The sequence below is a fragment of the Calonectris borealis genome, chromosome 1 (assembly GCF_964195595.1).
Source record: "Calonectris borealis chromosome 1, bCalBor7.hap1.2, whole genome shotgun sequence".
Classification (NCBI taxonomy): Eukaryota; Metazoa; Chordata; class Aves; order Procellariiformes; family Procellariidae; genus Calonectris; species Calonectris borealis.
In genome coordinates, this window is record NC_134312.1 from 64,321,071 (window position 1) to 64,348,275 (window position 27,205).

At 46.6% G+C, this 27,205-nt stretch overlaps 1 protein-coding gene across 1 annotated transcript; it reads left to right on the top strand.

Annotated features, from left to right (window-relative positions):
* The first annotated feature begins 1,512 nt into the window (after positions 1–1,512).
* LOC142085730 (uncharacterized) lies at positions 1,513–27,149 on the top strand. Its single transcript, XM_075157945.1, has 18 exons — positions 1,513–1,610; positions 2,140–2,254; positions 3,562–3,736; positions 4,343–4,454; positions 5,457–5,563; positions 6,400–6,526; positions 7,074–7,194; positions 7,478–7,563; positions 8,642–8,766; positions 10,016–10,075; positions 14,280–14,346; positions 15,462–15,556; positions 17,152–17,280; positions 18,762–18,876; positions 19,690–19,827; positions 20,523–20,689; positions 21,109–21,197; positions 24,132–27,149. Exons 1-18 carry the CDS (start codon positions 1,526–1,528, stop codon positions 24,325–24,327), a joined length of 2,109 nt encoding a protein of 702 aa, XP_075014046.1. The 5' UTR covers positions 1,513–1,525; the 3' UTR covers positions 24,328–27,149.
* The last annotated feature ends 56 nt before the right edge of the window (positions 27,150–27,205 follow it).

A 27,205-nucleotide genomic window follows, 5' to 3' on the forward strand; every position in this document is an offset into this window, starting at 1 on the left:
GCTTGGGCACTCTTGGCTGTTGTGCTTCAGAGTTTGGGGGGTTGTTAAAATTCAAAGCACAATTCGAGCAGCTCAGCCGATCCTTGGCGTAACCGTGTTGGCTTAATGAATTTATTCCAAAGCTGACTTTGCCCCGGAGAGCGGGGAGTGTGTACACATACACACACAGAGCGGTACCAGAACATTTGCGTGAACCGCTCGGGCTGCTGCCTGCTGAGCTTAGCACTGCACCGGCAGAGGTTGTAAGCATGAAGTAAGAGCTTTTGCCGCTTTTGTGTCATGATATGATTCCATAAACTTAATCACGATTTTTGTCTTTAAAAGGATTTGGAAAGTGGAAAAAAGTCTTACAGTTTCGGTCAGGTGTGTATTGCTTCTTATAAGTCTTGATGGCTTGAGATGCCTAGCAGAACCCATCCCTCTTTTCCAGTGTTACACAGTCCAAGCTGTCCTGTATAGCTGAAGTCTTTAGATTTGGGAAAAAAAACCCTCTTCCTGGGTGTAAGATGGTTCTGTTTAGCTGTCGTGTCACACACTGTATTGAAATCAGAGCCATGTTCAGCTAAACGTAACATGAACACAGTACTGTATTCTAATTAATTTACCATCTAAATTAACAATAGGTACAGAGGACTGAAGAAAGGAATCCTTTCCTCCTGGTGAAGGGGTGAGGAGTAGAAAGGCTGGCGGGATATGGCCAAATGCCCAGGGAAAATACGTGAAGCAGCCAGGCATTGAGTGAAACTGCCCCGAGGCCCAGACCAGACCAGTCTCTTAACCTTTACAACTCTCTCCCCCTCTTTTTGTGTTTGGAAATTAAATGAATTTAATTAAAGTGAATAGGAGTTGCTAGGAGACCAGAGGAGTTCTGGAGTTTGTTGCTGGGGCTGAATTGCCACTCTGCTTCCAAGGCTTTGCACTAAGAAGGATGAAGTGACGTGAGCCTACATGAAGCACTCCCAGCTCTAGGGAAAGCTGCTCTTTCCTCCTTGTAGTTACAGTCTGGTTCACCAGTTCTCAGCTCCTTTCTTTATTTTACTGAACTGCTTGTTTCCTCCTAGACACCGGCAAAAACCAGGTTCATCTCTTTATAGCGTTCCTCTGCCTGCGTCCGCCTTGTAGATTTTTCCTTGTGATCTTTGAGGTTGGAGGTGGCCGTGGCTGAGCCTGCAATTTGTCATTAGCAAGTAGCTTTGGAAATTAAAAGGCTATCTACTTCTAAAATTTCTCTGGTTCATTACTCCTCATCTTTTCCTCTGCTCCACCATGATTTCAGCCCAGCATTGACAGTGGGCCAGGTGAACTCTTCCAACTCCATTTTTGCAGCTTAACATTTTGCTTTGACACCCTGGCTCATGCTTGAAACACCAGGAGTCTCCGGGCAATCTCCTGGGCAAGGGTTGTTTACCGTCCAAGATCAAGGCAAGAGATGGTATGTTTAACTTCACACGGTCACATCATTGCTAAATTACTTCTTTCATTTTTACCTGACTTTTCTTAACTCAGGACCATCCATACGCGCAAGATGATTAGGAAGATAACCTATAGTCTGGGAAGACATGTGTCCACTGTGGCATGCGGGACCACCCAGGTGAGAAGATTTCTGCATGGTGAGTAGTGTATTCTGAAACAGTTCCTGGGTGGAAAACATTTTCCTCATCTGAATGCAGCAGGGACCTTGCTGGCAGTGTTCTGGGAGCAAAGCAAAGAGCAACAATAGTCTTGATGCACGATAGTCTTATCATATATTGAGTTACTGTGGTATCCTTGGTGTTTCCACTCTTTTAAAACATATTCTTTAGGCATGGTTGCAGGGCTCAGTTCGTTCACAGTAATGTTAATTTAAAGTAACGTTACTGGAGCCAATGACAACACAGCTGCAAAAATGGTGGCAGAGCAACACTCAGTGATGACAAGGAGGATTATTATTCGTATTAACAGTAGAGATATTTTGCAAATATTTCACTTACGTAAAACACGGCTTTAGTCTTCATGAAGTTATTTGTGAATTCACCCCAAAGAACAGCTGAAGAGGGGGATAAATTTATTGTGATGATGGCGATTTGCCTTTTATAACACAGCTCAGTAGTTACTGTGAATACCCATGCAAATAATTCACTTTTCTGTGTTTACCCCCAGGTGCTTATGTCAGGATTCAGCCCTCCGTACAGGAAGCCCTGATGGAGGGGAAACCAGTCGTAGCCTTGGAAAGCACCATCATTACACATGGCATGGCCTATCCTCAGAATCTGAGGTGGTGGATTTTGGTGTTTCTCCTTCAACAAAGTTGTAAGAACAAGGCATATAACTGGTGGATCGGTATCGATATTCTTGGTCAGGCTAAAACCTTGTAAGAGCAAATGGAAATGTCAGGTTGCTAGGCATGCAGAATATGAGCTCCGGTGTAAAACAATTGTATTTGGACTTTTAAGGAAACATATGGGGTACCTATTTATCTCCTTATCCAACACCTTAAATTTCTGGCTTCCTTTAAAATGTGGCAGCAGATAATGTCATCACTTGCTCTGAGAGCTACCAGCCTTTTTGGCTGCATAGTTTGTACAGTCATTGAAAACACTCTGCAGTTTCTTTTGGTATATCTTTTGTAATGCAAAAAGGATTGGAACACAATAGTGAAATCTGTTCCTTAGCGCCACTCAGAGCAGCTACTGTGAGAGCTGCTGGTCCCTCTCGCTGCCTTCTGCACCCTGCATAGAAAACCCTCCAACTCTACCCTTTATTTATTGGTGTTCAGTAGACTTGTGTTTCATTAAGTTACAGTGCCAGAAATCACTGCACTCTCCCCTCTATCCTTGCTTCCAGAAAGCACAGGAAGGTTTCGGTATTGATTTTCCATCTTGCTTTTTACCTGGCCATTATTCTGCCTGACATTCTGTCTTAGAATGAAGCTCTAAAAACTCAGTTTTGGGGAGGAGGTAGTTTCAGTAGTTAAAGATTGCCTAGCGTATGTACAGATAGCTCAGAAAGGGAGAATAAGCTGCTCTTAAAAAGGATAGTGTATGAATGATCAAGTATAAAGCCTGCGAAGCTTAGAAAGGCCTAGTCTGCAGCCCTAGAGTATCCTCAGGCTGCAGCTTTTTGGCACTGTTGTTACTCTATATCTAATTGCTTGTATTGTGAAAAATATATCCCGGTCATTTGAGCAGGGCTTGAATTGCCTGGGGTTTCTGTGAAGGTCTATGATCTCAGAGAAATAACAGGTAATAATAGATACAGAAAGGTCCTATTCTGAGAGGATCCCTATTTTCAGTAGTCTATTGTACAATCAGATTTGCCTGTAAACCAAGTGATTTTTCTCAAAAACGAAGCACAGAGCTTGGACATTGCTGTCCTGAAAATGAGAGCTCTGCACTTCTGCAAATCCAGGTGCAAAGACTTCTGCCATTAGGAAGATACAGAAGAGAAACTGGACTTAGCCAAAATCACAAGAACTGTATAAACCTGGAAACTGGGAATGATGGCCATCAAACATGGCAGTTTTCTTGTCTGATTGTTTGCCTCACTAATTTCATGATTGTTGTCTTGTTTATCTTATTCTAGTATGGCCAGAGAGGTGGAAAACATTGTAAAAACAAATGGAGCAGTGCCAGCCACTGTAGGTATTTTAAGGGGTCGAATCCATGTGGGACTCACAGATGAGGAACTTGAGTTCTTGGCAAGCAGTAAAAATGTAGTTAAAGTGTCTCGGAGAGATCTTCCCTTCATTCTCAGCCAGGTATGGTATGCAGACTTTCTATTGTAGTGTTTTCTGTACAGCAATAATATAGTGCTCTCCAGCTTCAAGCCAGGTGGCTTTTAAACCTCTTGAAAATATCATGTAGAGTGGTATCTTATTGGTAAGCTCAAACGTGGTCCTATATAGAGGCAAAATACAACAGAGTAAGGGAATAGCAGCCAAGAAATAGGGCTCCTGAAAAGTCATTCTGGACTGGCTGGCAAACCATGAGCACTTGGCTAAGAATATTCTTATTGGCATGATAAGGCATCATCACATTACATGTAAACTATGTGACACGCAGGCCATCCCGAGCTTAAGGTGACAACTTAAGGTAACACTAGCTACCCGTGAAGCCTTCTGGTTGGAAAGCCCTGGTGAACAAAGGCCTTTGCTATCATCAGGGCAAGAACGGCTTACGTAGCAGGGATGATGATTCCTCTGCATTTTTGCCTAATAGAATATTTGTATCAGAATTTCACTTGTCAGCTGGTGACAGCAGGCTGTTGTGACATTGCTGCTTGTCAGACCACAACCATAGCTGCCCACATGCAGTATTCTCCATGTCACCCTGGGTGCTGACTGCGACTGGTTGTCCCCTGACAGGGCTTGTCCGGTGGCACTACCGTGTCCGGAACAATGATTGCCGCACACAAAGCAGGAATCCCCGTGTTTGTGACGGGCGGCATAGGAGGCGTCCATCGGGGAGGAGAGAACAGTAAGAAAATCAATACATTCTACTTTTCTCTGTGTTGCTACTGTTTTATTTAATTCCATCTTTTTCCTTTTTCCCAGTCTGTCCTGCAGTAACTCTCTGTTCAGAAGAGTAAAGTTATCATTCTTCTTGACCATACTATGGTGGTTTTCTCCCCGGTGTCTCCTTTCCAGAAGCTTCAAAATATTCCTCTTGAGCACTGGCCAGTTGTTAAGAGGGTGGAAGTTTCTCTTTATCCTTTGCTTACACGGGGTTATGTGGATATTGTTTGCTGGTGCAACAGGAGCTGACTGTACTTCTCCCACTTTGTAACTGCTGGATAACCTGAGACTGGCTACCGAGCATAGTGTTGTTATCGACTGTCTCTCAGCTAAGGAGAGTCTCACCACAAAAGGGACTTAGGCCCTGGTCTGTGTTAGAGGTGCGTGTTCCTCTCTGGAAAATGGCCCAGCCTTGGCAGTGTAGTTTGTGACCTTTAAGTACATTCTCTCTTCTTAGCCATATATATTCCTAGCGTAGCCATATATATTCTGCTGCCCTGCTGGATGCCATCCCTTTCAGATGTGATGTAAATTCCAGACCAGGGAGTTTCCTGAAGTCAGCAAAGCTCCTCTGGCGCTTTTTTTGACAGTGATGTCAATACAAAAATCAAAATCTACTTAAATTATATTCCATCTCCTTGAACCTTGTCCTTGCTGCGTAACACCTTCTTCTTTCTTTTCTACCAAATTTTTGCATGCTGTTTATTGATGTGATCAAAGAGCCGAGAGATACAGTCCAAGGCTGCACCTCTGCCCTAAGCCATGTGACTTCTTTTTGTCAATATCTCTTTCAATCTCAACACCTAAAGGCATGATCTAAACCTTTAATATTTGTTTGTGGATCTGAGTGATTACAAAAGCAGGCAGTGGCATCCTGAGCAGGTATGGCTTTTTAAGAGGGCAGATCACATCAGCTTGGAGTACAACACAATCACCGACACAATGGCTGCTTGTCCCTTGACAGCTCTGGATGTGAGTGCTGACCTGACAGAGCTAGGACGAACTCCGGTTGCTGTCGTATCTGCAGGAGTCAAGTCCATCCTTGATATTGGCAGGACACTGGAATATCTGGTAGGTAGCATGGGCTGCTGAGCCTGAAAGCAGATAACGTTGTACTTTGTGTACAGAATGCCCAGTGGTGTTGGGGTAGGTATTAAGCCTAAGATTTTTAGAAATGACTATTGAGAGGACGTGAAGTCATATCTACAGTTCTCTAGTCCTGGGACTGTACAAGCACTGGGCTGCTCCCTAACATAAATCTATCCATGCCCAAGGGGCTGCTCCAGCAGCTGTTCCAACTGAGGCCAGAGGCAGCGCTAGCCGTGCCCTCTTTCTCTGGCCTTAGACTTGCTTTTCTGGGACAATGCTCCAGAACTGATGGACCAGGCAAGCTAGATCCATCAAACACTAAAATAAAATCAGAATTAAAATGGGAATCAAGATGATTTTCAGTAGAGTCACTTTTTAAGGTTTGGTATGTTGGAAACTACCAGGGCCAGCACTTCAGGTGACAGCCAACATCAATACTTCTCAATTGCAAACAGAACTCATTTATATTCCTGTCAGCTCATGACATATCTTCAGGTCACAAGTTGTTACCTTGGACTCAGTATTGCGCTAATGACAGCTGCACGGCTTTTGATCAGCTCCGAGCACAAGCAAAGGACATGCATGTCTCCGGTGTCTCAGTAAGCCAGATTCTGTCTAACCAGTTACCACGTCTGGCTCTTGGCTTTGAAAAATGTTGGTGGTGATAGAACAGAATAGAATGAGATGTATAAAAATAACCAAACCCTGTGCTAAAGACAAGCAGTTTCTAGCTGGGTAGAAGGAAAAAATCCCAATTCTTTTGGTGGGTCCCCTTTCCCTCCAGTGATTACCTGCTTGTCTCTCCTCCACTGCTGCAGGAGACTCAGGGAGTCTGTGTGGCTGCCTTTGGAGAGTCAAGGGAGTTCCCAGCCTTCTTCTCATGCCAGAGTGGCTTCCAGGCACCATATCACGTCCGGGACGAAGAGGAGGCAGCTGAACTCATTGGTGTGTTTCAGAAGGGAAAGGCCCATGTAGGGCCCTGGAAAAGAGGGACATAAAAATCACCTTGGATGAGGCACTTTCATTTTTAACTTTGGAAAAGAATTTGTCTCGAAAAACAAGCCATCCCACCTCCCCCATTCCTGCTTCAGTGCTTTGAAAATAAAGTAGCAGGGAAATTCAGTCCTTACAGCAAGGTTTTAGCTAGCTGCAGCCACCTTGGCATGCTCATACACATTTTGTTCACACTGGTGAAGTGGAGAGAACACGTATGTTAATGTGTTTACAAAAACAGCTTCTAGGCCTTCAGAAGTGGAATCAGTTTTCTTTAAAAAAAATATTCTTTGCCCCTTCTATTGTACAGACAGACTCAAAATAAACAGGCAGATGTAAATTGATTGGTAGCTGGAAAAGACCCTCTCCTTGGTTAGCTAAGAACAGGAGCTCCCGCACTGTGGGTTCCTTCACCCCACGCCCACTCTCCTCTATCCTTTTCCTTCAGCATTTAATTTATCCAAGGAGAACCGCTAACGATCTGCCTGTCCTCTCCCAGCCAGCGCTTTGGGGCTAGGCCTGAGCAGTGGGGTGCTGATAGCAGTGCCCTGTCCCCAGGAGCGAGCTGCCTCGGGCCAGGTCATCGAAGAGGCCATCCAGCAAGCTCTCAGCGAAGCCAGGTGAGAAGCAACCTAAGCCCTATACTTTGCTCATCCGGTGGTCTTGGGGAAGTAAAGGACTTCAGGGACGCTGCTGCAGGGGTTGTAGCCCAGCTTAACCTCAGGCACGGGTGAGCCCACAACATGCTTTCAACCGTAGTTTTATCTAACCTGAAGCTTGTTTACAGGACATTTTACGCTATGTGGTTATGGAGATAAAGTATCTGCTAGCAGCAGTGCTTCTCCTCTGATGCTGTTTCAGCTCAGTCCTTTTCATCTGCAGGCATTTTCTGTACATTTGCAGGTCCAAAGGGATCACAGGCAAAGAACTGACCCCTTTTATGTTACAGAAGATCAATGAATTAACTGATGGGAAATCACTGGACTCCAGTATCCTTTTACTGAACGGGGGGAAAAAAGTACTCCAGTGTACTTCATATCTCTTCTGATAATGCTTGCTGGAAAACGCTGTCACTTTATTGACAGTCTAGCAATGGGCAACCACTTCAGTATCTACAAACAGATGAGAGCTTAGCGACTGCATCCTGCTTTTTCAGGGACACCTTTACTGTCCTCATCCACTTTTGCATTAAAAATTGGAGGCCAGCACAGACAGCAGGTGGTCCAGAACCCAAAGAGATCCCTCACATCTGATCCCTGAGCTTGCTTGCTCCCTGATGCAGATTCAGGAGACCGTTGCCCATGGTGGGGTTGCACACTGGAAGGTAGCTGGGCTTCCCAGAGCACTACGTTGTACATTGCACCGCCATATCCAACTCTTCATGTGGGTGCAGAGTAAGAGAAACTTGGAAGAAAAATACACCTGGGTGAGCAGGAATCCTCTTGCACAGGCAAGAGAAAGGCAGATCTACTGGCTGGGATGCTGACTTAGGATCTGGGAGAGCCAGGTTCATGTCCAGGCTCTGCTGCCAGCCCTCTAGAAGACCTCATAGCTGGTCAGTCAGGGCAGATTAGCAAAGGTATTTTTGGATATTAGAGCTGTACACAGCCAGAAAGGGGAGCCTTCAAAGCCTCTAATACTCTGCTCCTAGTGAAACTGATAAAAAATGGGCTTATAGAGACTTGGCAATCTCATTAGGTATCTAGTTCTGGAAAAGCTGGCCAAGATCCTCAGAGGTTTTTTATACTCTCAGCTCCAGTTTAAGCACTTCACCTTCTCTGTTCTCTGAAGCCTTTGCTTCTGTTTCCTATCTGTCAAATGGAGATGACAGGTTTCCTCTCCATGGACACAGGAGGAGGAAGATGAAAAAATTTAAAAATTCAGGGTGTTCATGCAGTACTGTAACCCAGCATATGTGCCCCCAAAGGATTATGGCGTAGGGGGATCAAATCTATCAAGTCTCACAGCATTATCTTCTGCTTTCTCCCTCTGGGTTGTTCTTACATAGGCTTCTGACAGGTCAATCTTGCTGGTATTTTTTCTTTTCCTCAAAGAAATGCCAAACAGACCTTGCTCTGATCCAGAACAACGCCAGAGTGGGCAGCTGTATTGCAGTGGCCTTGAGCAAACTGCAGAAAGCCAGAAGGAAGGGGAACCTGCGTCGGCGAGAGGACACAACCCCACCTCAGCCAGTGAGTCCCCTGCTGCCCTCCATATAATGCCTCTCTGCTGACAGCACAGGATAAATTTATATCTATTCCCAGAAGTAAAAGGTGACTCAGCCAGAGACCAGTCTTTCTGCTTCACACTGGCAGACAGTCTCTCTTTAATATTTTTTATTCTTCTCAGATAAATATTCTTTGCTCCTCCCGCTATCCACATTTACAGGGAATAAACACTGACAGTAGCCTAATCCCATTAAGCCTTAGACCATCAAATCCATTAAAACTTTAATCACCTTTTCACCTTTTATTGTGCCCTTACGTACAACTTCAACTGTATTGCTCTCAGTGCCAGGGAACTCGTGACTACAGGAGTAGACCTGGAAGAGGGTGGGTGGAGATATTTTGAGCTGCTGAGCCATATGTGTTTTATAAATACCGCTTTTTGTTGGCCTCCTGCTCATGACTGCCAAAATTGCAAGAGGTGCAGCATGTCCCCAGCAAGATCCATTATAACCCTAATACTCTATTCCCTATCTTGGATTTTGTGTGTGCCACGTAATTTACAGGAAATGTATTTTAGGTAGTCTTTAGAGAGCTGAAAATATTTCTAAAATCCATTTGCAATAGGATTTGTCAACATAAAAGAGGGCAGTGACTCCAGAGGCAATAACCGAGTATTTGATGGAATGAGAAAAAACAGCTCTATGTCCCCAAAGAATCTGGAAACTTCCTGTTTGTGGAGCTGTACTGCTTTTTCTGGTTTTGTAGGACAATAAGAGTCACTGGGTATGGCAATTCTCCTGGGAGCTTGCAAGAAATTACTGCATTTTTCTGCCCACTTTTTTCCCATTTTCTTTGCTTTTTTACACAGCAGTGCTTGAATGTTTCTGAGGTTTGGTATGTCAAAACTTGTCCCAAGAGAGATGGCTTCAAGGGCACTGACATGACCAGACCCACGCAACTTCTTATATTACTTTATCACCACATAGAGAAACCAGCACCCATATGTGTACACAGTAACATCCCACCTGCCATGCTGGGGCTGGCTATGAGCAGGCATAATTCAGAAAGCAACATATAGAAGAGATTTCCATTCTTTCTGGTTGGGATTGTACAAACCTGTGTTTAGCCATCCAAAATAAGCACAGGCCTTCACACTATAAATTAGATAGCTTTCAAGATGGTGGGAAAAGTGACTAGGAAAAGCAAAGAAGCCTTGGAAACTTTTTCCTCAAGTCCTTTCAACCGCTTTTTACCTCTTTCTTCCCTCTTAAAGGTGGTGATTGGAGGTATCAACGTTGACTTTATAGCCAAGGCGCAGAACCCTGTCATCCTGGTACTGTATCTATAGCAACTTTCTTAGCACCACTGCCATTTCCAACTACTTTTACAGGAGTGCCAAGCCCAAGGGGTGGTGAGGGGGAAGGTGGTATCTGTGCATGATAACCACATGTCTGTATGCACACACATGCACAAACTTGGGAGGTGTAGTGCTGCGTATTTGGTGTGTTGTCTAAGTGGGCAATGGGGTGATACATACTGACCTACTCTGTTCCCGTGCTGAAAGTCACTAACCCTACCACTCAAGACAGGGACAGAGCAATGAAACATCCTTACAATGTCCACATATGACTCTGGCCTCTACAGTCTATATTAAAGTGCCTTGGGGCTATTCTCTGGTGCCATAAGCCCAAAGAGCTCTTTTAGCAGAAGAGCTGCCCTGGGGACTCTCAAAGCACATATGCAAAGAGCTAGAAGTAATGGGTAAAGATCCTCACTGTGCTATGACAACCTCTAACTCAAGGACAGACCCTATAGGGAGGAAATCCCCAGGTAAGAGCCAGCTCTGGCTGCCTGGGACTGCCTTAGCTGTGGAAAGCAGCATGAATAGGAGCAAAAGACTCCGTGCAGAGTACCCACAGGAGTAAGAAACCTTTGAAAAAAGTAGTACTGACACAGTTACAACTAAACAAGAAAGCCAGCTTCCTCAGTCATAAAGGATTTGAGTCACACACACACACAAAAAATGCTTTAAAAAAATAGAACATTTTAAATGTCACCAAACCCTCTCCCTCTCAATTTGGTTTGACCAAGAAATAACCAAGAAGCTAAAGTGGAACAGACCTGGGACTTCCCCATGCAAATGACAGCCATTTGCATACCCCAAACAATTTTTGTTGAGCCCTATGAAGTACTACAGATTGAGGTTGTGAAGCTTGCTCAAAAGTTATTTGGTGTCTCAAATTACTCTATGCTGGTTGCCGAGGCAGGAAACTCCTGCCGTCAGATGGGGCAATCTGTGAAGACCTCTCAGTCAGGTAGGGAGAGACGTGCTGGGGAAGCTGTCCTTAAGAAAGTTGGCTATTCAATGATACAGAGGCCAAAGAGTATTATAATGGTCAAGGGTGACACATGCTGTGGCATCAGCTATGAAGGTTTGCAAAACCAAAAGTTCAACTGCTTCAGCTGTGATCTAACTGATAACATACATACCTCACACTGAGCTATCAGGACCACAAGCTAAGTCCAAGGGTGGGCAGCCACCCCTTGGCACGTCAGACCTGAGTGCAGATCCCTGGACCACCCATGGAATGGTGAGGGGCCAAGGGCAGCTATAGACCCCGCTGGGAAAGCTGGCAGGGAAAAAGGAGATATTAACATTGCATGAAAAAGTGAGGTGTTAGCTGCCCTTCTGTATAGCAGCGAGGCCTAGAGCTGATGTTCCATCATGGCAGGTACCCAAATGCCAGGCTGCAGGAGGATTCGGGAACTGACAGCCAAAACAATCCTGCTGACGGCTGCTGTGGTTAGGCACAGAGGAAAAGGCACCCCCAACAGCATTGCTTTGTTTTGGCTTTTAAAGACCTATTTTTTCAAAGGGCTCAGCACCCAGCAGGTCCCACCCTTGTGCATGTTGGATTCGTTGCAGAGCACTGGGGTACCACTCACACCTCTGCTGTCCCAGTTAGCAAGAAAGCAGCTGTATTCTGTCCTGGTTGTAATTCCCACATGGCTTTCAAGACTATCCAGAAGCAAAGTGCCTTATAAATAACTATCTGACCTGCAGACAAGGATGCATGGTCTTGCTCAGAGAAAGGAGCTGGAAGAAGCATTATGGTTGTAAGTCTCTCAGGATACCCAGAGGTTGAGCAAAGTCTCATTTTTACATTAAGAATTCAAACCTCCTAGGACATGGAAGAAGGTCCCAGAGACTCTCTCAATTCTCTGAAACATTGCCAGAAAGCATAAGCCCAGTCTTATTTTGAATCACCTCAGCAAGCCCATTTTCATCTAAGTTCTTTCATCTCATCCAGCCCCACCTGAACACAATGTAGACGACATACCTGAGTACCACGCAGGGTTACCGGCTGAGCTGGCAAGGTGCAATGAGAGCCAGTCATTTCTTTTTCTTCAAAAGCAGGCTGCTTGTTTCTCTCTCACTGCACCCACCTACTACTTTGAAGAGATTTCGCATCTTCATTTCTTTTAGGTCCTGTGGGGTTGTACAACAGCAGAGGTCACCCACAGCTGGGTCCCTGAGCGGGAGGCTGGTACATCTGCTGTTAGGGCAAGGCTTGGCATAAAAAAACCTGAAAGTCTGCTGTTGGGATTTGCGGGGGACTAAAAGAGAAGATCAGCATGCCAGACAACGAAAGGAGCTCATGAGTATTTTCAACATTCCTGCTAGCATCAGTTTTGAAAAACAGGTAGTGGAACTGCATAAAATAGAGTTTGTGCTCATTACTGATGGCAGTTAGAAGCCTCTTTTAATACTGAAATAAGGGCAAGAGTTTAAAGCTATGTTGTTTGACTTGCCTAAACAAGCATCCTTGCTTTTTACTTTGGAGTAGTTTTTGGGTTTTTTTTTCCCCTTGGCTGCCTTTATTATCGATAGTGAGCTTCAGAGTTAAAATAGCCAAGCTGAATGCTTTCGAAATCTGCAACACCCCACAGGAGACAGTTGCAAGATGGAAATATCCTCATTCCTGGAAGTGCCAGTGGCAATTCCCAGGAAACATGAGCAAATGTAACAGAGGGGCATTTGGGTTAATGAGGAGTGACAAGTAGTGGAAAGATGGACAGAGGCCATAGGTTGCTTATATACAGGCAGTTCTGCTCAGGTGGTCTGAGCGGTTTAGGGCTTGGAGAACTGCCAGACAGAAAAGCAGAGGCATGAAGAATTAGCACTGAGTCTTACAGACTGCAGAACTGTGGAGAGTCATGGCAAACAAAAGACGCCTGGAGGTCAGAAGAGTAATAAAAGAGCATATTTCGATGGGAGAGCAGCCTCTTACAGTTGCGTAAGAAAGCATTGTGTGCAAAGGACTGATGTGCAGCTTCGGACGGGGAAAGAAGAAGGGTCCTTGGCGAGCTTCAGTATGCGTTTTGAGAACGCCCAAAACCAGTGACGGGTTGGAGGCAGAATATTTCTTACTGCGAGACGGCAATACATTTACTTGTTTAGGATAGATAGTGGTGTTTACAAGCGAGAAAAATGTGTATGTGCAGGGGTATTGTGGTGCACCTGGGCTAACATGGGGCAGAGAGAGTCTGGGCCAGGAGCTGCCGTGTACGGGCATGCACACACATCAGTGCTTGCCACCCAAATGCTCAAAATACTCTTGAAAGCTCCAAATTATCCAGAACTGTGAAGATCATTATGACCACCAATGGCAAGCTGTCTTCAGAAATGGAAAATATGTTTCAGGATTTTATGAAACGAGCTTTAAAACCATTTGATAGTCAGATGAAGCCCAAATTGATCTGAGCATTTACTGATGTAATTCTTCTGGCAGGAGAATTAGAAGGAGGAGGAGATAGGTGAGGGATTGCCTGTGTTCTGACCATTTGGCTGTTTGTGACAAACTGACAGATGGACAGAGGAGTGGAAAGCAGAGGCAAGAGAAGAAGAGAAGTTGATAACTACCTAGGTGGAGAAGAAGGGTATTTTTGATGAGGGAGATGTTTGGGAAGAGAAGGGTGAATGAAAAAGTATTCAGACACTGAAAGAGATCCTTCCACAAGTAAAGTACAGAGGCAACATAGGCAAAAGTAACAAGTCTCATTTTACCTTCAAAGAGGGGGAAAAAAAAAGAAAAAACCAACAAAAACCCCAGACTGCTTATGGGGGGAGCTAAGTGGCCTGGAAGACAGCTGCAGAGCCCATCAGGTCTGGGTCAGCAGCTCTGGAGTTCCAGCACTGATGTGAGGAGGTAAATTTAGAGGTCTGCTCCTATCGACTGAAACGCTCGTTAGCATTGTTCTAAAAGGTCTTAGCAAATAAGACCAAAATAGCAATGCATGGGAAGTCAAACTGATATCGCCTCCCAGGAAGTGGGCCTTTGTTGTCGGAGTTGAAGTGTGTAGATGGGCTGTGGAAGTTTGCATTGCCCTCAGCCTGGTAGCTAGATGGCTTCTGCCCCCTCTAATTGCTGACCTATGTTTCAGCAGCGTCTACTTCACGTCACATGTTAATGGAGATGTAGCATCTATGCCAAGCAGCCCTCCCAGTTTTGCCAATTAACAATTTATTCTTCCAGGGTGGTGGGCAAACAAACGCTGGAAGAGTGAGACGAACCTTTGGCGGCGTTGGAAGAAACTTGGCAGGTGCCTAGTGCTTGGGTTTGCCTGTGGGTGCATGCCAGCTGTGATTTGTCCTTCGGTATTCCTTCAACAGCAGGAGCTGTTAAGATCTGGGACACGTTAGGCAATATACCAGTGGGCAGACTGCCTGGAAAAGGCAGGGGCCTTTCCAAGAAATACGAAGTTAACTGGTGTATAGCACAGTGACCCCAAATCAAAGTTAAATAAGCATCAGTGATCTCCAATGACTGCTGAACAGCCTGGCCCTCAGTGTTGAATTAATGCTAGGTTATAGTCACAATAGAAATATGTCTTGAGCAAGAATTTGAAAGGAATAGGCTTATTCAAAGATGATCATCCACGCACCACAGACAAGAGGAACTGAGGTGCAGGAATTGCTGTAGAAGAGAAAGGGCTACAGTTGTTGCCACCAAGAAGGGATCACGCTGTGCCTGATGCTCCACCGCAAGCAGCAGCCGACCGGTGTTCAGGTATTGAAATTAGCAGGGGCAGATTACAAAAAGATTTTAGGATTATTCTGGCTTTTTGAACTTGCCCAAATCTTCCTAACACAAATCTACTACCACTTCAGACCACAAATAGGGAAGCTTGAGGGGAAGAAAAAAAATGCCAGCCATGCCACCCAGTGAGGTATAATTTGTGGTAACTTGAAGGGAGAGGAGGAAGGATTTCCAGTGTATCCATTCAGATTCAGTGGTTCTAGTAAGATAGCATGGTGGGAACAGCAGTGTGGGAAGGCCGGCAGCAGGAAAGGCCGCGCACAGAAGCAATGTGGAAAAGCCCACATGCCTGTGATGGTAAAGGAGATGATGCCAGGGAAGTGCAGGAGTTTCTTCCCCCTTCTTCTCTTTTCCTCCACGCCCAGGTATTCCAAAAATCCAGAGAATTCAGAGTGCCAGTGCAGCAGGCAGATGTAGGTCGCCCCACTCAACCCAGCCAGTCATTTGCAGCAGCTGTGGCAGAGTTTCATCTTGAACGTTCTTCTAGACAAGGATTGATGGGCATTAAGTTTTCCAGGAGAGGGCTTTCCTACAGACACTCATCCTGCACAGGCTGTCACTGTGTTCACAGTACTCTGATGGATTTATTAATATCTTTTGTTTCCATTTGCTTTTTAGACTGCTTAAGCCGTCTTGGACAAACTCCTCTCTTTTTATCAGCTGTGGGGAAGGATGAACATTCAGAGTCCATCGTGCGCTACTGTCACCACATGGTATGTTGCACAGTAGCGGCACCTCAGAAGCATGGAAGTGATGATGTTACATAGAGGGAAAAGTCTTCTCAACCCTGGCAGACATGAGAGCCACCTTCCATCAGGCTAAGAGTAGGAATAATTCAATGCTCCTTTAGTTACAGACAATTGGAAGGCGAGGAGCCACCCCCCAAATCACAGGCTAGATGTATGTACTGTTTGGAGTCTGAACCATGGGGTCTGAATTCAGCTCCAGGGAGTGGTGCTTGAAGGAGAAAGAGAGGTAAATCAGGAGGAACCATGACAAATTCTAGGAAGGCCTAAGCACAGCCAGAAGTATGTAGACCCTGACGATAGATAAAGTAGTGCCAAAAATCAGCCTGCTTTGGGTAAAGCGTAAGACAGAGAAAACCTGGAACTGGGAGCTCAGGCTGGACACCTCCCAGGTTCAGAAGAGTAGGGTCCCCTACATAGCTGCATACACCCCTAACTGTGCACCAGAGGAATACCGGACTTAAGCAGCAGCTTGTCCCCCGAGGTCAGGGAGCCCCGAGCAGCAGCAGCTCGCCGGGGGCAGCAAGGCAGAGCATCACCACCCCAGCAGGGAGCAGAGAAAGCCAAGGGGGCAACCCTAACCTAGGGCATCAGGCACCAACATGGTGAAGAGGCAGGACTAAAGACAAGCCAGGGGTGTGGGTGAAGCCCCTGGGTGAGGCTGGCCAGGGCCATTAAGGCCTATTAGTGCCCTCAGGGACCTGGTATCCAAATAGAGCACATGGGGCTTTAGTTCTGGCTACCTGAGCAACTCAGTAAATGAAGCAATAAGAACATGATCTCTTTTTTGGTTTATAAAGGCTTCACTGGGGCAGGTCTATAATCCCTCCTCTACCCAGCACAGCACAGTTTGTGCCATCAAAGTGAGCAGTCTCCCAAGGAAGGATGGACTTGCTGGCCAGCTGCCAAGAAATCAGTGCCTGTAACAAAACACATTACCACCAGTGTGGGAGAGGACCCTTTCCGTAAAACCTCCAACTTCCCTGTGAACTACTGGGGCGGATGCATTTCTCCATCCACATGTATATTCCAAGAAATGCCCTGAGTTCTCTAAGCAGATCATTCACAAGACGCACAGAGGAAGGACGGCTCATAGCTATGTCTGCGACACTGCCGTGAAAATGGCTCCAAGGTTACCCTCAAAATCAGGCTGTGCGGTCAGTGAGGTGGCTAATGTAACTGCTAGCTGGAGCGTGCCACCGAGACATGCCAGTGTGTCAGCAGGCCATCGAAGTGTCACACAAGCTACGGGAATGGATGGCTGCAGGCAGGGCTGCAGACCACTCTTCCATTGCGACAGAGACACAACCTATGGGAGAGACCTGTCACTCTTATTTACTAAACCTGTGGCATTTGTGGCGTTGCAAATATTAAAAAATAGCCATCTGCCTGCACTCTCTAGACCGAGATACCTCTGAAATGTTGCTTATCTCAAGGGAGAAGGGAGATTGAAGGGAGAAGAGCAAGCTGGGCTGCCGATCAGGTGGGCACAAAGAAAGAATGAGCTGAGCGTGGCAGGGAAGAGAAATATGCTCCATGTATAACTCTCCTCCCTTTTCTAGGACATGAGCGCTGTCCTTCAACTGGAGGGGGAGAGCACAGCCACTTACTGTGCTGTGATCACTAGTGCTGGGGAGCTCAGCGTCAGCTTGGGAGATATGGACATCCACCACCGGATAACAGAGCAATACGTATGCATACCATCTGATTTGTAAGCTTTTTCTTATGAGAAGGAGCATGGATGCGTGACAAAAGGCAACTGGCGATGCTGTACCAGGAGGAAGTGGGTGTGCAGAGGGAACATGGGGAATCCTAAAGTTAACCCCAGATGTTGGCCACTGAGATAGCAGCATGGCAAGCTACCAGAGCCTTCTGTTGCTGCTGACTCAGGTGGAGCTTCTATCTGTTTCTGCTCCATACAGTATCACCACTACTATCATCCCATGACACGTAGGCCAGAATCCTCTTCATTAACTAGTCCCAGCTAACCTATCATTTTTGGCACCTTAAAGCCAGCAATAGATCTAGTCCACCGTCAGAAATGGTATTTCCCCCTTTAGGGGAAAAAACAAAAATAAGTGGGCAGAACATTGCTTAAAGCAAGTTTTCCTGTTCCCTCCCCTCCCCACCATCCCTGTTTCTACATGCTGAGTTGTATCAACAGGCACTGCTGCTCAGCACATCCAAACCTTCAAAACATCAGGGCTAATGGAAGCAGTGATTAAGGACTGATTCAGTGAAAGCCCCATCACTGCACCCTTCTTCCCTACTCGTTCTTTTGTTGACAGAACAAAAGCCTGTGCTTCATGACTGACAGAGACATGGAAGTTAAGTGCAATTTACTTACCAGTGGGATCCCCATGTGGTGGAGACTTCCTAGGGAAAAATATGGTCATTGCTCCCACTTCCATCCCCACCCTGCCTCTCCCAAGCCTTGGCACAGAAACCTGACAGATTAATTCTCCCGAGCTTTACGAAACAGTTGTGGCCAGTGGAAACTCTGAACCAATCTTCTGCTGCAAAGTGCATTCTGGCAGCCCTTCTTTCCAACAGGATTAGCAGAGACATGGGAGGGATGCTGCACGAGTGCCTATAGCACTGGCCTGGCGTTCAGGCAGTGGTTGAGCAGCCTCAGAGAGCCAAAGGAGGGAACAGCAGCTCCCCACTCTACTGTTCCACTGTCCCACATCCTACGTGATTCAGTAGAACCTGGGAGTAAAACACGGTGGTGAACAACCTGTCTTAGGAGGCATTCTGCACAGAGGACATCTAAATGACATGCACAGCAAGCAAAGGCGTAGTCAAGGCAGGCATAGCACCAGGAATCCTACAGGCATTAAATAGCAGCATTCCCTTTCCCTGTAGGTCTCTGACCGACCCATGGGTACCAAAGTGGTCTAGTGAGGACCAGCAACTACCTTTTTCTGCTGGAGGGGCCCTGCCAGTTGAGTCCAGCTCCTGATGGTAGGGAGCAGGGGAAGGAGAAGAAGGGGAGGAGATGATGCAAGTGGAAAAATCCATTTTTCTGAAGGAATCACTCTTTTACGTTCATGCCTGCACCTAAGAGCTGCAATACAAGTGAAAATCCTACATCCCGAGTCTGACTAGCAATCATTTTTTCCCTCTGCAATGACTCAAGCTGTCTCTACTCTGTGTCCTGAATTTTCACTAGGTGTCCCAGTTCAAGGAGAACCTGTGCCAGGCCCCGCTAGTTTGCATTGATGGAAATGTGCCTCTTTCCACTATTCAATATGTCTGCCAACTAGCTAGAGAGCATCAGCTAGCAGGTAAGGAGAACTCACCCAGCCCTGCCCCTGTAGCTCCTAACAGTGTGTGTGCCAAGACACTCCGCACACCCTGAGAGCTCTCCACTGCTGCTTGCTGGAGGTACCCAGTTATTGTCTGACATGCTGTGTTATTCAGCGCTCCTTTCTGTACACTACTGCTCTGTTTCAAATGGATGAAACATTTCTGCTTTCTCGGAGTTTTTCTCATTCTGCAGCTAAATCAAATTTCCTGCAGTGTAGGTACTATAGCCCTTGGGCACCGCCAAAAAGCCAGGAAAAGCTGCTCTCTTTGACTTTAATCTCAAGGCAAGCACAAATGTCTGTGCTTCTGCCAGTTTGAGCAGCAATATATGTTGCTTCTCAGAATAAGTGCTAAAGCATCTTTTGAGAGGATTTCTCTCCCACTTCCCATAAAACACATACCTCCCTCCCCTGGTATGCTGGTGACGCTTCACAAGGCTTCCTAAAACTTTGGAATTATGCCTTCATTTTAAAAAGCAAATCCTGAAGAAGGAGACAATGTTCTTAAAACCTGGCAGAGGCTCCAAAACCAGCTAAGAGGAGTAACAAACCTGAGGTCTGATTATATCACTCCAAAGCCAAAAGCAACTGTGTCATTACTGAGCACCGGGAAGGAAATCTTGGGAGACCTTGTCCCAGCATGGGGGAAATAGTATTTAAGTTTCTAATAGATTATGTGTATAACCCCAGTTGTGCAGATCGCGCTAAGCTTTCTACACTGCATCCTGCTCTGACGTAGAGATGAACCACTAATTAATTAATTAACTAACCAATTGCAATGTTGTTTTGAAGTGTGCTATGAGCCAACAGATGAGAACAAGGCCTCTAAGCCATTCCTCTCAGACAGCTGGAAAGAGCTCACATACATTTCCCCCAACCTGCAAGAGCTAAGAGCAATAAATCGGACCCTCGGGAACCCTCTGCCAGCAGGTATTGAATACTCAGAAGGGTCAGTCACACTTTTAGATAACCTAGATCCTGGAGAAGAGCATTTTCTGCTCCAGCTTCTATTTCAAGCAAATTGGGTTATAACACAATGAGGATTCATAAGCACTCTTGATGTCTTCCACCTTACAGCCTTCTCTGTGTGGGTTGTATGGCCCAGGCCAGACTGATGATCTATCAAAGAGCACAGTAGGCCTGGATGGCTCCTTGTCCAACACCAGAGATCCCATTTGCCTCATTTCATCAGCTAAACAGGAAAAATCTCTGGTTTGTAACACGTCTCTGAAGCACGATGCTCTGAGGGCACCTGTCCCAACAGTACCATCCTTTGTAGAAATGAAATACCCCACCACATGCAGGTGGAAATCTAACAGCATTAAGACAAGGATGTCATGCTTCACGACAGTTTTTTGATCTCCACAGACATGTGTTTAGTCCCATGAGGGGTGGTTTCCTCAGCATAGGATAGGGGTACAGTATGGAAGTCTAATGTTGGAGAATTCCATGTTTCCCATGATTTAAAGAAAAAAATGCATGTCAACCACATTTCAGAAGTGCTCATAAATGGTAGTGCTCATAAATAGTAGTAGTGGTGCTCATAAATAGGCTGCCAGCCCATAAAAGGGCCAGTTGAGGACCTTTAAAGTTATACCATAGTTTTTCCTCCCCGCTCTCTAAAGAGCTGCCATCCAGGTTGGAGGATGTTGTCCAGACTGCAATGGCCCTGGCCCGCCCTTTGCTGGCCCACCTGCGCTGTGTGGTGGTGACCCTCGGTGCTCACGGTGTCCTCCTGTGTGGCAAGAGCCTGGGAGGGAGAATCTCGCTTCATGCAGGAGCTCACGAACAGGTAAGGGCACAGAAAACAACCTCTGAGCTCTCAGTTGCTTCTTTCTGGGACCAATACCGTTGCTATTTCTGGTGGCATGGCAGCAGTCCTGGGGAACATGGCATCACTGCTGGCAAATGTATGTGTTCGGGGGGTGGAATACACAGCTCTGAAAGAAAATCAAGTTGTCCGTCCGTATACTGCTGGCTCCTAGCAGCAGTGTTTATAGTCAGCTAGTTTTAAATGTGCTTACTGTGAATATTCATGAGTGCAAGCTTCATTTTCAGGAAGCTTCATTTAAATCGCTGATCTCTTTTGAAGTGTGAAAAAAGATTACTGCCTTTCCCCCGCCCCCCCCTTTTCTTTTTTTGGCATCCATGGAGGTCTGGATGGCATCAGCCACACCAGGCCTTACTAACTTCCCTTCTCTCCCCACGCAGGCTGCTGCTGCCAGCCTCTGTGCCACCCACTACCCCGCCATCCACATCAGCAGGGAGGAGATAGTCAACGTCTCAGGTGCTGGCGACAGGTATATTGCTCACTAGTTTGTCTTCTCCAGCTAAACGTGGAAGGGCTGTAATCGGATTTCTTTGAAATTCTACTGCAAAGGCAAACGACATTCTGATGCTTGAGGAACAGACGCTAAGGACACAAGAACAGGACTGGTTACTGTGAGTCCTTGCAAAGCCTGCTAAAAATGTCCCCCGAAGCATCTTGGAAGCCAGTCTTGCCATTATTAGTTTTGCTTTTCTTTAAGACCCAAGCCTTTCATGACAATCTAGTCGTTCTGAATTAGTCCGGGCTGAGCTGCTAAAAGCAAAGTAAACCACCTTACATCAAAGCTGTCTTACTAACTAACTACTTTACTTCCACACTTCTCCAGTGGAGGTGGGACTGCCACTCAGTAGCTAAAATCACCCTATAAAAGCATTTCATCAGGTTCTGCATTTGCCTCTGGCAATAGCTCATGCTTCAAGAGAGTCTGCTGTATAATTCGCCTAGCTGTTCGCACAATGCTGTACATAGGAGCAGTAAATGACAGGTATTATTCCTAGCCCGACTGATCAACTCTCAGTCTGTCAGAGTAATATTTTATTATGCTCCTTGTTAACTTGTCAAACTATGTGTAGTAGTCAGGTTTTTTTTCTTCTTGCTTCGTACACTACAATAATTGATTCTAGCCTTTCATTGCCTTGGGCCAGACGAAAAGTCTGTATGTGACGATATTTCCTTTTATTTTTCTACTCTTACCTACCAATAACTCAACATAGCAACACTACTTCTTTCTTTTATGAGTGGGCAGAATGAAAAGTCTTTTTTTTTGAAACTTACAGCGTCCTCAATATTTGAGTTAGGATCAACCAATAACTTCTTGCCAAGCGAGTTAACGCACTTAACACCAGGACACACTCCTTGTCTCCCAAATCACCTCTGAGATGAGTTGAAAGCAACTGCAAGGTGGTCTTCTCCAAAGAAGACCAAAGTGTTGTTCGGAGCAGTGAGTGTAACAGCAGAGGGATGGGGGCTGGGAGGAACCTCGCGGGGTCAGCCTGTCCTAAGGAAAGCTCAGCTTTGCACTCACTACTTCTAGCAGATGTGCCCAACCTCTGCCAGTCCTCCAGGGACACAGCCTCCTCTCTGCACCATCTGCTCGGTTCACAACTACCCCTTATTGCAGGACAATTTTTTCTAGAGGCTAATGTAAACTAAACATCTTCTCTAGGGTTTCCTTTCCCTTTTTAAAAGCTTAATTTAAGGGAAGACCAAAGGTGAGATAAAGTGCGCCACTACCAAACAACTCCACTGACTTACACAGGAGTACTTGAAGTTTGTTTTTCCTTCCAAAGCTCTCTGAAAGCTAGGGGCCCATTACTGCTCCCATTCCCGGAGTAATATTGGTCTGGAAATCCCGTTCCCCAGAGTCCCCACGTCCATGTGGGAATTTTCACAGTCCTCTTGTTCATCCAGGGTTTTCCTTGCTGCTAACCCTGGCTGCTCTACTGAGCTGCAGAATTCCCTGTTCTACAGAGTAAGAGTGCCAAAACAGGCTGGAAATACTGGGACACTACATTGACGTCCATACCATCTTCACAGCATATAAACTGGTAAAGTTGCCCAAGCCCAGCCTGTCGGCATTTTCAAGGGACTATGCAGCAGGGTATAACCCGAGGTTATAACACGTTCACGGCTCAGCCTCCATGAACCCCCCGCACTTCTGAAGCACTGGTCAGGGGATGCTGTGCACCCAGAAACAGTGATCCGGGGCACCTCGCGCCTCGCTTCGACCCTGCGGCTCTCCTACAACTCCATAGGTGCTGTCCAAGGAGCCGTGTGTGCGTGCAGGGAGCAGCGGCTGTTTGCTCCTTGCACCTGGCTGCCGTGACAACATAACACTGCGCGCCTGCACACAGCATTGCTAGGGGATGCTCCCCCAAATATTTACTCTGAACCTCTGGAGCTGTTGAGAGATTGAATGGTTTATGAAAATCATAGTCTTCTGTGCCTTTGTTATGGATAAAAGATGTTGAGGTAATTAGTCAGAGTGCAAAAAAAAAAGTGATCTTTTTCCTTTCCCCATAGATTTGCTCATTAATCCTCCCTGCCGCCACATTTTCCTGTCCTTGCTTCTTCCTCTCAGATGTCATTATCTTCACCCTTCTCTTTCACTTCTCCTTTGTCCTTTCCTAGCTTCCGAGCATCATTACTGTATTTAGCTATGAATAAGCAGTAGCTGTTTCCAGTCGACCGCAAACACCACCCTGCACATATCCATGCCTCAACAGAGCCTTCCCCTGCAAGCCAGGCAGATGGCAAAGTCATCCCCTTCTCTTCATGGCCTCCTCGGTGCCTTGTGAGGACCCGTGGGTGACCGCTGTTGTTCCAAGCACTCGCATAATTTTTACTGGGAAATCTCAAATGGAAAACCACAGCTAAAGTTTACAAAAGTCTGAATCTACAATCTCATTTCAGCTTTGGATTTCTTTTTCCAGCTATGTCTGTTGCCCCCCCCACATATATATGGAAACTTTACCTCTCTGTTCATCCACCCCTTTGGGGACAGGAGGGAATGTAACGAGGCACCAACAAGGAGCAGAGAAGCGACAAAATAATTAGAGAGCAAGGGAAAAATAGCTTCTTCCCTTCTTAGACTCCTTTCTTTTCTCCTGCCTTTCCTGGAAAACTGGGGAGAAAAGAAGATGTGATGGAATGGGAAAGTACCTCAACTTCTCAGAAAAGAAGCAAGTAAAATGCGAATAAATAGCACTATTTGTTACTCCAAATTTAAAAATAAATATAAAAAAGCAAAAACTTTTCATTATAACCTCACCCCTCTTGTGTGACATCTTCTGCTTCTGTAAGTGTTGGTTTGGGTCCAAATGAATTGTCTTACAAACGAATGGCCATGTTCTCGACAGCAAAGCTGTTCCCCAGGGTTCAAAACTGCCTTTCTTTCTCTCCACAGCTTAATGGCGGGAATCCTTGCAGGGATGCTTGCTAAGCATGATACAGATACCTGTGTCCAGATGGGTCTGCTTGCTGCAAGCTTGTCTCTCCGTTCCTACGAGCCCGTTTCTCCAGAAATCAGCACTTCCAGTGTCAGCCAGGAGCAAGTCAAGAGCAGAAGCTGGCCGGAGGTGAAGGTATGGAAGATGGACTAGAGCACCATGGCTTTCTCATCCATCACCTCCTCGCACTACCAGCATTGCTATTTCCAGGAACTGGGCCGTCTTTTGAGCTTTGAGCTCAAAAGCTGGCTGCTGACCAGAGGACTTAGACTTTTGGTGCATACTACCTTTTGGGAGGTGAAGTATCAACGGAGTGCAGTCGGTGACAATTTGTATTGCACTGTTCACACTCATGTTTGTCTGCTGTTGTTTCCTCTCCTTTTTGTTTTTTTTTGGTGGGTTACAGCAACCACAGCTTGCTTCTTCTGTCTACTGCCTGTTGATAGTTTATCTCATCTCCCTCTCTAAGGAGAACACTCACCTGTTTTGGTCTTGAGTAAACCCTCAGAGAAGGAGGCCCCAACCTAGGGAACTTCTTTGTAAAGAAAAGCTGGTTTCTGGTCTTTCAGACCTTCTGCTTCCCTGAACCTCCAGTCCTTCCTAGATTTTCCCCTGAGGGGATTTTCCCTTCCTCCACCTTGTGTTATTGTTGTCCATTATCATGGTAGCTCCTCTGTCACCGGCTCCCAGATTTTCAAGACTGTGTCTTTTCAGGTGGGCCCAGCAGCAACATCCTCTCTTGCTGCTCACTCCTGGTTTATATCCAAGAGGTCCCATGGACCACAATGTGCGGCAAGGTGCAGCTGGCAGGCACATAACACTGTAGGACAACCTCATCAGTCTTCCCAAGCCAGACAGCAAACGCCACACATTCTTGCTCTGAAGTCCAATGCCCCTGGAGAAAGCAGGCGAGACTGATCAAAGCGGGGTAACCAGGGGCCAAGCTGGTGGCCTTTAAAAGATGACTGCCCCTTGTCCTGCACACATTCATCTGAACTTGGGGCTTCCTTCCTCCTCAGCCCAGCGTGTCAAGAGCAGACACCCCACTCACCCATGTACACACATCGGAGAGTTGGAGCACCACGCCTCCATTTCTGACCACTTGGCAAACCACTGGGTACTTGACACAGAAAACTTCCCACCCGTGGCTGGCTGGAGAGGAGCACTGGCAGACATACGATCCTAACAGAGCACCGTGTGCTGGGACCAAAACATTCAGTCACACCTTCCCTTCCCTCCAGAACAAGAAGTCTCCTGGTACCATTGCAGAAGCTCAGGATAATGACATTGTTTCCAGGGAGGAGGGGAAGCACAGCCCTTGTTTGCAGGTGGACACGCAAGCTGTGTAGCTCAAAATACTGCCAGGTTCACAGTGAGTCCACGGCAAAGCCAGTAACAGAGCAGAGCCTCCTTGACCCTGTCCAGGCTAGCGCTGCGTGGTGATCCCTCTGCTTTTAACCCCTCCAGCATGTTTATTAGCAAGGACATCTACACTTAGATCAATTTTATAGAAGCTAAGTCTGGTCCACAGCCTTTTGACAATTGGCTAATGTAGCCAGTTTGGCTATGGAGATCAGCATCTCACTCTTCTGTTGTGTAACTTGTCTCCCCAGCTCCTCTAGATATCTTCTAGTCCCAGAGCGACTAAACTTAAGGATGGGAAGACACCAGCTCTGCCTCTGTTTTTTCAGTCTTACGCAGGACCATCGGTGGCTGAAAGGGGAGTAACAGGGGATGGCAGTGGGCCAGTGGCAGAAGACCTCTGTGTGGGTCTCACAGAGATGCTTGCTGGCTCAAGGCTGCTGAGCCATTCCCACCTCAGAGGTAAGAAGGACAGCGATCATCTGAACTCATCCCTGGTCCACAGGGGAACGCCCACCGTGCGATTGCAAATGCCAAAACGATGTCTGGGGGAGGGCGGGATGGGGGCTCCTACCTAGGCTTCAGCATTTGCAAAACGGCCTCCCTCTCCCTTACAGCCTTACAGCAGCTGCCACTGATTGCAGTGTCCAACTCCATCGTTACAACAGCTGTGCATGAAAATACCTGTGTTTTGCTGGTACACCTTTACTGTCTATACAGAAAATAATAGCAGCAGATGTGTAGAAATCAGCTCTCTGGTCTCCTGCATGGTCTCCTGTGTGGTCTCCTGCCTTCCTTTTGCTCACACCCAGGGGAATGGGCTGGCAACTCTGCAGAAGAGGCTGCTGCGGTGGATGGTTTTCTTTTTTAACTTTTAAGCCATGGTGGGACAGGGGGAACTGTCTCAGCTTTACACAGGCATGAAAACACTCACTACACCCTCCAGAGTCCTTCCTCCCACCAGGATGATGCAGCGCAGCAGGCAGGACCACAGACACCTTTTCACACTGGAAATCTGTCCTCAGGGCGGCTGGAGGAGGCTGCGGTGGCGTGACTGCTGCCCTGTTCTGCCCAGCTCTTTAATTCAGAGCTATCTTCTGGCTGGAAGTGGTCATTGCATCCTACCCAAATGCTGTGTCTAAAGCCAGTGCTGTCAGTCCCTCCTCAGCAGGTACACAGAACAATTCTGAACGAAAAGCATCTTTCCTGCAGTCCTGTGCATGTACAAATGTTGCCCTTTGGTGGATGAGGAGCCAGAGCTCAGTGGAAAAAGGGTCTGGGAGTGACCCTCCCTGCTAGTAAGTGGGGCCGACGGGAAGGGGATACTCCCGATGCCAAGGGCTGTGACTGCAGCCTTTCATCCAAGAAGGTGCTGACGGGGAGGCAGTGACGTGGTGGAGGGTGCCATCCCTTCGCCATCCAAGAGAGGTGCCAAATATGGACAAGTATTGGGGAGCAAGGGCATCTGCCATGGAAGCCATGAGGAAGGATGACGCCCTCGCCCAACACGTGATGTGCACAGGATGCAACTGCGGGCGCCGTGGGTAATCAGCCAACAGTTTGGTGAATACTGAAACTCATTAAAACTAATTTTAAGTGGAGTTGGGTCTGGGTACTGGCTGGTTTTTGAACCTGATGGATAGGAAGCCTGGAGTACAGACTCACCCTT

Bases quoted from the DNA above. Each gene is read 5' to 3' on its own strand.
- LOC142085730 (XM_075157945.1), top strand. From the start codon at position 1,526: ATGATTAGGAAGATAACCTATAGTCTGGGAAGACATGTGTCCACTGTG. The intron at 1,611-2,139 runs GTGAGTAGTGTA...GTTTACCCCCAG, and splicing joins GGTGAGAAGATTTCTGCATG to GTGCTTATGTCAGGATTCAG. The intron at 8,767-10,015 runs GTGAGTCCCCTG...TCCCTCTTAAAG, and splicing joins ACACAACCCCACCTCAGCCA to GTGGTGATTGGAGGTATCAA.